The 12409-nt window shown below is 34.5% G+C and overlaps 1 protein-coding gene across 3 annotated transcripts in view; it reads right to left on the bottom strand.

Annotated features, from left to right (window-relative positions):
* The window catches only part of tom1 (target of myb1 membrane trafficking protein), a 34534-nt gene that overhangs the window by 13294 nt on the left and 8831 nt on the right, over positions 1-12409 (bottom strand). For 2 of the 3 annotated variants that reach the window (NM_001351651.1, NM_001351652.1), the window contains exons 4-10: positions 11744-11893; positions 11517-11651; positions 11038-11142; positions 8113-8229; positions 7867-8000; positions 1477-1516; positions 9-120 (exon numbers count right to left, since the gene is read on the bottom strand). In NM_001351651.1, the coding sequence (NP_001338580.1) occupies positions 9-120; positions 1477-1516; positions 7867-8000; positions 8113-8229; positions 11038-11142; positions 11517-11651; positions 11744-11893 (793 nt within the window). Of the gene's footprint in view, positions 1-8; positions 121-1476; positions 1602-7834; positions 8001-8112; positions 8230-11037; positions 11143-11516; positions 11652-11743; positions 11894-12409 lie in introns of all 3 variants that reach the window. The other variant, XR_012399402.1, reaches the window with a different exon arrangement.

Raw genomic sequence — 12409 nt, 5'->3', positions numbered from 1 at the left:
ACACTTACTCAATCCTGACATCTGATTGGAGAGTGTGGTGACTGCTGATTGATGAGCACCATTTGCTGCCTTTAACTGTTTGGGAGAATCCAAGTCTGTGAGGTTTGTGCTGGGTGCATTCTGAAAGATAATGAGGAATTGCGAATGAATCAAATCATTATAGTCGTGTGTTTAACCCATGTGTATTAGGGAATTAATTACCCTTTTGTTATGTTAGTGGCTTTTTTTGCTCCATTGACCTCCAATATAATTAAATTTTTATTTTAAAGTCAGGATGCTATATAATCATGCATTCTTTATTGTTGGTGGTTTTCTGTTCAGTAAAATTTGTCATTTTCACTGTTGATCATTTGTTGGCTTTTATATGGAGTTCTAGGAAGTATAACAGTAAATGACAGTGTGTGTTTTGTACAGTGGTAAATTGTTATCACTATGTTTACTATGTTCTGAGAGCTGAGGTACTTATTTAGATTTTTTTTCAGGCATATCAAGTACCCATCATTCACTCACACACAAAATTCTCTTACACACTAAATTTAATAAAAAATAAAAAATAAATGAAATAAAGAAAGTAAATTGCACCTCTTCCAACAGGAAATCTACCAACAATAAACAACGCATGATTATATGGTGTCATGGCTTTGCATTGAAAAATGTCATTATAATGGAAGTTAATGGGGCAAAAACAGTCACTAATATAACAAAACAATAGTAAAGTTGCGCAGAGTGTATTGCTTAGTTTTCTAAATGTTTTTTTTAAAGCACTTTCCCAAAATATACAGTTAAAGTCAGAATTATTAGCTCCCCTTTGATTTATTATTATTTTTTATATTTCCCAAATGATGTTTAACAGAGCAAAAAAAATTCACAGTATGTCTGATCATGTTTTTTATTCTGGAGAAAGTCTTATTTGTTTTATTTCAGCTAGAATAACAGCAGCTTTTAATTAATAAAAAACATTTTAACTCAAAATTATTAGCCCCTTTAAGCTATATATTTTTGATGGTCTACCGAACAAACCATCGCTATACAATAACCTGCCTAATTAATCTAACCTGTCAAGTTAACCCAATTAACCTAGTGAAGCCTTTAAATGTCCCTTTAAGCTGTATAGAAGTGTCTTGAAAAATATCAAGATATCAAATATTATTTACTGTCATCATGGCAAAGATAAAACAAATCAGTTATTGGTGATGTGTTATGAAAACTTATGTTTAAAAATGTGTTGAAAAAGAAACTTCTCTCTGTTAAACAGAAACTGGGGGGAAAAAACAGGGTGGCTAATAATTCGGGGGGCTAATAATTCTGATTTCAACTCTAGGTCAAAATAAGTTCTCACCAAAAATCACTCTATTGGAGAACCAAAGAGAAAGTTGTGGCCAAATTAAGAATTAAAATTAGAGAGATGAAAGTTTCTAGAGTGGATGAAAACTTTCAAAACAACACACAATGAATAATATCAAATGCATGACTTACAGGCTGTGCACTGCTCTGTCTGCTCAGATGTTTCTCGAATCTGAAAAAGCAGAAATACTGTTTTAATAACACTGATGAGACCACTAACTAAAATGACTTTTCAGGAACTATCCAGTCATTCAGGTCTGCTTTAATAAAATGTTTTTTACATGATTGTTATCCAAGTATTATTCCCCTCTGATTATGGGAATAATATACAGTTATGGTTGGGTTTAGTAGTAGGAATTACACCCCCCCCCCCACCCCCAAAAATATGTTCCAGGACCAACATAGATGTTAATCCAGGATCGCATCGTACTTGGCAAAATCATAACACGCTTAAAACTCGCTCCCTACCATAGCCCAACTCATTATATATGTATATATGACATATACCAATTATGGTTTTAAGTATCAATCCCTGTCTGTATGATAAAAAATAAGTCTTTTAGGTTTTTTCCGTTTTATCGGAAGAAAAAAAAAACCCTAATGCCATAACATCCAAGCAAACACATTTTATGACCCCGACATTTATTTAATCGTGATGGTGGTTTTTAATTTGTGAAAAGTCTAAACCGCAACAACTGCTGACTGGGAAAATAACCAAAACCAAGGGTTCCTGTTCTGATATCTTTGTGTCTGTTGAGGGCTGAAGCACAGATTAAAAAAAACTTCAACTGCTCAGGAAGCAAATTTGCAGCATGAGATGAGATGACTAAGCAAAGATTGTCAGCAGAGGAGGGCATACACATTTCTCGTATATGGTTATGTTTTCTGACAATTTTTGGATGATGGACAGTTAACACTTCCGAATACTAACACTAATACACCTTGCTGTCAGTGGTTGCTGATGCCAAGTAATGCAGACAATAAAACAAAACCCACATATTATGATTTTAAAACACTCAAAATGAAACTGCAGCATTACAAAAACCAACATTGAATAAACATAAACATGGCTCACTACATCTACAAGGCACTACATCTAGTAGCTGCTAAGGCATTGCTATAGGGTGTTTTATGTGGTTGCTAAGATGTTGCTAGGTGGTTGCTAGGGTGTTCTTAATGGTTGCTAAGGTGTTGCTAGATGTTTGCTATAGTGTTCTGAGTGGTTGCTAAGGCGTAGCATAGGTGTTAGGTGGTTGCTAATGTGTTTCTAGGCAGTTGCTAAGGTGTTGAGCAGTTGCTAGGCAGTTGCAAACATAAATTAGCATGTTTCTAGTATACATTAGCATGTTGTTAGTATGAATTGGTGTGTTGTCAGTATGTTCAATGTCAAGTCAATGGCAGTTTTTTTACAATAGAAGTCTATGGGAAAGTTGCTAGGGTGCCGCAAGTAGTTGCTAGGGTGTGGTTAGTAAGTTTAAAGGTCATCAGTGATTGGTAGTCTGAGTTAAATGAGCCTTATCGCAAGTCTGTATGACAGTCTGGTGCAAAGTTATGAGGTCATAAAGTTTGGTCCAGTGTTAAGTCAATGAGACTTTTCAGAATTTTCCGGGTCAGTTTTTAGAAAATCGTAAATCAGAGGAAAGATATAGCAACCAGAGTTTGACCAGTTTGAAGGTTTGGAGTTAGTTTGGTGGTTGTTGTTTGAACAGTCTAGGAGGAGATGCATTCTCAAAATAGTCCTAGAAGACGAAGAAGACGAAAGAATAATAATAAATTTTTGCAGTATAGCAGTGTGTCGGCTTTCTCAAGCCACCATAATCATTGCAATATTAATGCAGCCTTTATACAGGTTTTCCATTCCATTCACAATCATTAGTCTACTTCTTCGCTGTGCTGAGACAGCCTAATAAGTGATTATGTGCACACATAAATTGTATTGGTTTATTGATAATATGAATCAATCAATAAATTAATAAATATGTTAATAAATAATTATTTGCTTAATATTAAAAGAGAAGAAATTTAGCTTGAACGCATTCGTCAGCTTGCTTGAGTCTCTGGAGAATCTCAGGGCGCACTCACACTATGCTATCAGAATCGTGCCCAGGCCCGTTTCCCGGATCATTTGAGAAGTGTGAGTGCTCCGAATCGGGCTCAGGCATGGTTCACTTGGCCAGCCCTGGCCCGGTTTTAAGAGGAGGGCCAGAGCTTGGTTCACTTGGGCTCAGAAACTGAAGACAAGACGTGACTTTCACGGGACTGTTTCATATGGATTAATTTATCATACTCACTGTTCAATGAACACAAACTGCCGTAGTTTATTAAAGGCACAAACCCCTCACGGCATGACAGCTGCACCTTCAGCAAGCCTCCTAATACCTGCAGTATGAGGACTTTATGATTGTTTATGAGCGTCAAAAGTGGCGGATCTGTTCTGTGAAATATTTGACTGCATCTCAAACTACTTAAAACAATATAACTAAAGAAATGTCCACTGTGCAGTGCAAAAGCGCTTGCTGAACAGCGCATCATCAATGACGTAAGCATGCCCAAGCCCGAATATATTGAGGGCGGGTTGTCCTGGGAGACGGGAGGGGGGACAAGTGGGCTTCGGCTCGGTTCAAGGCAACTGTACATAGTGTGAGTACGCCCTCAGTATTAGAAGTAAGAGCATGCTTTATTTCTAATACTTCACATTATTTAAGGATTACTTCCCTAAATCTGACTGAAGACTATTGTGTAAATGAGACTATATATACATGAGTATATTAGAGAGATTGCATAAAGGAGAACTCTGTTGAAAGACAGTAGTCATCAGACCAATCTTCCAAATGCACTGAATGTGCATGTTTCAGAATCATTGTGAGGTTATGACGCAGTGACCTTTCCAATCCAAATATTAGTCATTTACTAACTAACGGTAAATGACCTGCCTCTTAACATCAGGCCTTTTCAACAAGAGGCTTATGATAAGGGTTAAACATGATTGTTTTATATGCACATATACACAGTGTTGGTATTTTAGTGTCAAAAAAAACTTTAACATGAGTAAAACTCAAAGAACATATTAAAATAATAAAATAATTATGATGCATCTAAGCTTATTTAGATTTATCTACAATATTATTTAGGTTTGTTTTAATAAAAATAATTTAAATTGACATCTAACAATCATTTTGTCCACATGGTGGCAGTACAAAATGTAAACTGGAGATTACTGTGAGGAGATCCTTGAACTTTGTGTTTGAAACAAGCCATAGATATATACATTAGATGTCGCCTACCCTGCTGTTGTGTATTAGAAGTAATGCATCAATAGAGCTGCCATTTTAGTACAGGGTAGCGCTCCTTTGAAATGAATGCGGGACCAAGGTGCAGTGGAGGACTGTGGCCATCCAAAGCCAGAGATATACAGTATACACATATGCATATATCTATGATCAGGAGTTTTCCCGGTGGTCATTTTTTGGTCAAATTTTTTTTTTAATTACGGAAAATTACACTTTTATACATCAATGGATGTGACCACACGGGCATTGCAGACAAAGAGTGTGGGTATTATTATCCTCTCCCTCTCCTGCGTTCACTTCTCATTCTAATGGAGGAAGTGATTCATCTGTGAATCAATCTCTGTTATGAACGACTCGTTCACTGAGCTGACAATAATACAAGTTTCTGCCACCGCAGCGTCTTGTTGTCATATTTCTTTAGCATTGTTTGCTAATTTTATTAAAAAAACTAGCACAAGCAGAGTATTTAGTGCGAGTTGGGGCTACTTTGCCTAATGGTGAATGCAGTATAAGTGAATATATTATCATCAATAACGTTACTTGTTAAGCAAAGAAATTCATAACATACAAAAAAATAAATAAATAAACGAAATCTTATCTATGAGTTCTGCCTTTGTGCTTTGTTTGCTCGTTACTACACAGCTCTAAAGTCCAGCATCTTCACATTAGCACACTGTCTTGACTAGTATGGTTGAATGAAATTTGTCCTGGGAGCACTGTACAAATGTGAGGCACTATTGACGCATGCTCAGGGTTCGTATGTAATATCTAGTGTATATATCTATGGGAACAAGCGGCAACCTCTCGCTCTCCTTTGAGAAGCCAATACGGAAGGAACTGAAACTGCAATTCATCGACTCGCCTTTGGGTGCTGGCTCCAGGAAGTTAAACTCTGGTTTTTTGTGGGCTCTTAGAAGTTTACAACAAAGTCCAGATGTTTACTGACTGCAATGCTAAACTGGCCAATTTTACAGCTGACAAAAACATGTTTACAGCCTGGTACAAAAGATGGTTTTGGTTCATATAGCTAACATTACCTTTCGTTACAACTGTGAGGGGGTGAACTTTTTATAACTCATCTGTTTCGTTTTTATTAAGTTATATTAGGTTGGCATAATTAAGGGTGTGGCCACTTGAGTGATATACGATATACATCATACTTTTGGGTCGGAATAGTATTATTTCCAAAAAGTAATAACATACATTGTCATAAGACACCGCTATGTGCTGATTGGTAAAAAATATGTAATCTAAATATATTAAAAATATATGTATATTCATAGTCAGGTCAGGTTTTTCTTTTTTTTAATGCAAATTTATATTACACAGTGATAAAAACTTTACTACAAAACATAGTACATGCTAGGGCTGCACAGCCATGAATATTGCAATATTGCAGATTTTTCTAATACCGTGCAGACCTACTACATGCTAAAATATTGATTGAAAATTCTGTGACCATTTATAGGATTACTGCTTGTTAACAATATGCAAAGGGGCTTTAATAGTTAACAATAGTAAATTTAACTAAATTACTGAAAACTTCAACACTGAAAACTAGAACAGCTTTTATTAATATTTTTATTCATAATTTTCATGAATATTATTTTTTATTATTAGATTGTTAATTTCTTAATGCCTATTGATGCATCAAAATCATAGTCGTCATCTGATTACAAGTCGTAACCGTTTTATTAAACAGAGTTAATAACTAATATAATACAGTTGTATTTTTTAAAACCAATATTAACAAAGTAAATAATAAATCTGGCTTTTTTACACTGTTGATTTTAATCCATTAACATTCACTGATGAGACTTTATTTTATTGGTGTGACCTATTGTAGTTCATAATCCTTTTGCAACTTAATTAGGTAAAATATTAGTTTACTCTTAACAGTTATAGCAAAAAAAAAAAAAAAAAAAAAAAAAACTGTATTGCTTTATTGAAAGTAAATGTTAGTAAAAGGAAAAGGTTTTACAGCTTCAGGTCAAAAACATGATAATATTTTATATTGTGATAAAAGGAACTTGATATCATCATAAGCCAAAAGAAGACTAAGTATTGTTAATATAGACTGTGAAAGTGATTAGTCTGATGCACTTGAACACACGGACTCAGAGTATATAAATGAGTATATAAATGTAATATAAATTAATTGCAATTGGCTGTTTCTTAAAAGGGCTACTCTATGTGCCACTGTGTCTTCGTGTTTCAGTTGACATTGTCAAATATAGAACAAAACAGCAATTTTCAAATCAATTCACATGGCCTTTAAATTAAGCGGTCTAAATGTTTTTCTATTGCCTGTAGAAGGTGTAGAACCTGATTAGATTGTTGTCCAATCAAAATCTTCAGTCTATCATAATATTCAGATTGTTCTACCTGCCTGTCAACATGTGGATTTGCATACCTCTGCGCAAATATAGTTATAACACAATTTTTTTGTTATAACTTACAATTTTCACGTCTTCATTCATTCTTTCATTTTCTTTTCAGCTTAGTCCCTTAATTAATCTGGGGCTTCCAACTTATACAGCATATGTGTTACGCAGCGGATGCCCTTCTAGTCGCAACCCATAACTGGGAAACGCATACACACTCATTCACACACATACACTATGGACAATTTAGTCGACCCAATTCACCTGTATCGCATGTCTTTGGACTGTGGGGGAAACCTGAGCACCCGGAGAAAACTCATGCAAACGCAGGGAGAACATGCAAACTCCACATAGAAACGCCAACTGAGCCAGCCGAGGCTCAAACCAGCGACATTCTTGCTGTGAGGCGACAGCACTACCTACAGCGCCACTGCATTGCAATTCTCACGTCTTGATTCCTGTAGTTCACCTTTTGGAGGTTTACCTTCCAAGTTCTCTCAAAAGATTACAGTATATTCAAAATGCTGCTGTACGGGTTCTGACACACACATCATTATGCCACCATATTTCTCAAGTACTTCAACACCTACACTGGCTTCCTATTAAGTCACGGATTGATTTTAAGACCTTTATTTCAGCTTTCAAAGTAAAGCATGGCCTAGAACCTGGTTACTTGTGTGATCTAATGACTCTTGCCACTCCAGCCGGCAGTCTTCATTCGGCATTGGGAGTTACCCTGTATAAGCCACACTGTAAACTCAAGACCATGGGTGGTTGGGTTTTTACATACAGTGCACCTACAGCTGTGGTATGCACGTTCCTATGTCATGCCGCATATCTCTTCTAACCTGTGATACTGTGTGAACGTGGTGTTGATGTCATCATTGGCGTTGAGTAACTGTTCTGTGAGTTTCTCATCGGTCAGTGTGGGAATGACCTCCACCATCCGGCTCTGCATGTCCTTAGTCATGGAGTAGAGCTGCTACTGACCAGCAAAGAGAACAGAGAAAGATAACTGTCCTTCACGTTTACCTGCCAAAATCACAGCTGAAAGATTACTGCATTTATGCTGGTAAAAGAAAAAGAAGTGCAACCTGTAGCAGCTCTGTGTCGGACGGCTCAAAAGTCGCAGGCTCCATCTGATTCATCATGTCTGACATCACTGAGAGATTATTCCGCACCACCTCTAGTTCAGCCTTTATCGTCTTCATCTGAAACACAAACACACTTCGTTCAGTAGTATGGAATAATTTGTTTTTTATAAATTCCCAATAATCCAGATTTTAGAGGAAAAATAATGATATGCAATGGATGATATCCAATATTTTACTGTAATAATTGTAGTTGGCCATTTTCGTGTTTGTATATACTGTATGCTTGTATGTATGCATATATGCATGCATGCATATATATACATACACATATATATTTTGTCAAATAAGTTTTTGAAGACACAGATTCTAAAAGAAAAAGATGCTGTTTTACATATGCAAAGCAAAGAAAAAAGGAAAAAGAAAAACAGCATAAAAATCATAATAAATAAAAAAAACACCCACATACCAAGCCATTAAAAAGGGAACTGGTTTACAAAGACCTATTTAAACAACAGAGCATGATGACAAAGCATATTAAAACTTCACAGAAATGATGCATTTTTATATTTTCTATTCAAATAGTACCTAATTCTCTCCAAACGTAATAGAGATTTCTTGATAGAAATGTGATAGAGTTTCTTCAAACCACAGTTTACATGCAGGGGACTCCTTTTTCCTTCCAGAACAGTAGCAATACTTCTTGGCAGTTGTAGCATGAAAGCAAATTGTGTTGTGTATTTGACAACAAATGCATTTGTTCAGAGAATCCAGGGATTTAAAGCATAGGATCTGGTTGTGATTGCAACTTCATCTCAGAAAGCACTTCAAAAATTCCATTCCAATAATTCTGTATCTTAGAACTAAAAATAAAACTCAGATAGATCCGCATCTGATGAATTACATTTGTCATGAAGAGGTGAAATATTTTGGAAGATTCTATGTACATTTTCTTTGAATAATGTAACCTAGGAATTATTTCTCTCACACGCAAGCACACAAGCAAACAACCACATTATTGTAATATGGAAATTACTCTGTAATACAACAGTATTCCATGTTATTTAATTTACTTACCGACATGAACAATTAACAGTTATATAATTATGTATAGTTTTACAGTTATGCAAGTATAATTATTTATAAATTAGCAATAACCCAGGTTAAAGCTGGAAAAATTACATTAATTTAATATGTGACTGTTATTCATTCTAATTATATATATATATATATATATATATATATATATATATATATATATATATATATATATATATATATATACATACATATACATACATACATACATACACACACACACACACACACACACACACACACACACACACACACACACACACACACACACACACACACACACACACACACACACACACACACTTTGTTTGACTGGGTTGAATTTTGTCATTTCAGAGTTATTTTTTGTTTAGTAATAGTAATTTATGTAATCCAACTCAACTACATTTTGTTTGTAATTTTGTTGTCCACTAGGTGGTAGTATATGGTGGTATATGTGGTCATTGGATCAAACGCTGTATACAGCAATAAAACACACATGAACTTTATTCTAGATGTACAAATACATTTAAATGAACACAATCCTATATAATTGACTAATGACAATAAATTGAACTTAAATTTAATATTACTGAAATCTTGGTTGCGATTGCTCAGTTATATCACTCATAATTGCAGGGTATGTCTGAGACAAATTTGTTTTTACTTTTTTTGCAATGATCAACAATTGTAATATGGAAATTCCTGAATAACACTTTACAATATGGGACACACACTAAATATTAGTTAGTTTATGTTAATGTACATGGTAGTTAATGGAAATACAGTTATTAATTGTTAGCTCATGCTAACTCTGCATGAACTAAATTGAACAAGCAGAGTTGGATTTTTAATAATGCATTAAAACATGCTAAACTATGATTAATATATGCGTGCAAACGTTCTTCTTTGGCTCATGCTAATAAATACATTAACAATAACTATGCGTTTTACTTTTCATATGCATATATACACATAAATTAATAACCAAAATAATATACAAATATTTATTTCAGTTACACAGACGCCAAGCTCACTGGTAATTGTTTTTGTCTGCATCATCCATAATACTTTGTTCATTCCTAAAATATTTCAGCCTCACCCACCCTTCACTTGGAGTATGACTTGTTAGTCAGCCGTGCACTGTGTGTGCATGACTTGAATACATAGTTTACTGTAAGTAATAATGGCATTAGTACTACAATTTAAACATGGTTTTCTGTCTACTCATGAACAAAATGGCTTAAAAATATATACTAAACTGTGTTTTGTGAAGTTCCAAAAATATCTCCAAGTCTTCTGTGATGCTTACGCTTTCTATTAAGGTACATTATCACTTGTTTATTGTAGAACTTAAGTTTGACATTTATTTAAATATAAATTTTTAATAAAATGCTGTACTATAGTTTAATCACTGCGTGTATAAGTATATCTTTATCTTATTTTTTCTTATTTAAATCAAATTCTGGATAACATCACATTCTTGTAATAATTATTTTAATAAATTAATAAAATTATGCTATTGTTATATATTGTATATTATATTATATATTATATATTCAATTGATTGTTTTAATGTAGCTTGTTTTTTACTTTTTAAAAAAGTATTTCAATGCTTTTTTATTTAATTATTTGTTTTACATTTCTAAATAATTTATTAATAGTCATTTATTTTTGAACTTTTAATGTTTTTGTGACAAACATTTGTTATGACCAATTTAGCATTTGCATGCAGCACTCTAGAGGTTACCACACCCCTGCCCTAAACCACATGCTGTACATGCAGTTATGTATGTGTGTGTGTGTGTGTGTGTGTGTGTGTGTGTGTGTGTGTGTGTGTGTGTTTGTTACCTGTTTAGGAGACAATGTGACAGGCGTCTCTGTATTCTGTGGTTGTGAGGATGTGACAGGGTGACTTTCCGTGTGAGCCTTTACCGGAGACACATTTTCAACAGACTGTAAAAGACATGCATGAATAAATGAATAAGTCAGAAACTTAGCATGCTAGCAGTCTATAGAATGATTACTCAAGGCCGTCAGCATGTTACAAGGGGAGAGAGGCGATTTTATTTGTGAAATATAAAGAAAAAGAGAGTTTCTAGGTCTAATTCTACTTATGAAAGCAATCTTTAACTATTAACAAATTATATTTTAATAAATATATTGTCTCTTATCTGCATGTCTAATGTGTGTCAATCATATAAGAACTGCATAAATAAAATTAAACAACAATATCTTTTCAAATCAAGAGTGAATTTGAAGCAAAATAATAAGCATAGCTTCAACAGTCTAAGCATATCGTCGTGTTTTTGAATTTGCAGAAGTTATACCCTCTTGGGAGTGTGAATAGGGGAATATCCATTCAGTTCGGTCATGGGAAACTCCACTCCTCTTCTTCTGAGATCCTCATATACAGTCACGACACCCGTCAGATCCGTAGAGCTGCGAAAGGCATCGGCCCATGCCTGTAGAGACAGAAAGATCAGAATACAAACAGATCTCTAGATGGATCAAATGAAAATGCTACATTTGAACACTAGCTGAGATTACACTGGACCTGTATCATGATCAAGACTCTGTCTTGGAGAACCACTGGTGCGTTGTTTTTTGGCAGGATGGTTTGGACCAATACATTCTCCACAAAGTCTCTGGTGGACACATACACGTGAAATTTGTGTCCGCAGTTCTTCACACAGGCTTCCAAAACCTGCAGCAAAGCCAAAGAATGGTAAAAAAGCCACAGATTATACACAAAATAATGTAAGATTTTACAGTCAGCATTAAACAGGTGTTGCAATGAACCCTTTTCAAAAGACTGTTATGACATGTTTAAGAAGATCTTTAATCCTTAAAAGTTTTTAATATTTAAATAAAACAACATAAGAACATTTCTACGTATTTATGTATGTATTATATCATCTTTGCATTAAATTACAAAAAAGAATGAGTGTTTGTACGAGGTGTTTGTAATGCAGTGTCTATGGGCAGGACTGTAAACTAAAAAAATTGATGTTGTTCTCTCTTTAGTCTCACACAAATTTTTCCCTTTTTCTTAAAGTCTTGATAACACCACTGTGGATTTTTACTTTTATTATTTCAGCAAATAGGATTGTAAAAAAATATTTGTAATCTGTCATTCACTGCGCTCTAAGTTTACCAAAACTATGATGACTTCTACTGCTGAGAAAATGTGAAAAGGCTCCATAGTATTTTATTCTATTTA

This window comes from Danio rerio, chromosome 3, assembly GCF_049306965.1.
Source record: "Danio rerio strain Tuebingen ecotype United States chromosome 3, GRCz12tu, whole genome shotgun sequence".
Lineage (NCBI taxonomy): Eukaryota > Metazoa > Chordata > Actinopteri > Cypriniformes > Danionidae > Danio > Danio rerio.
The sequence above is the reverse complement of the archived record's forward strand: the minus strand, read 5'-3'. Positions and strand labels throughout refer to the sequence as shown.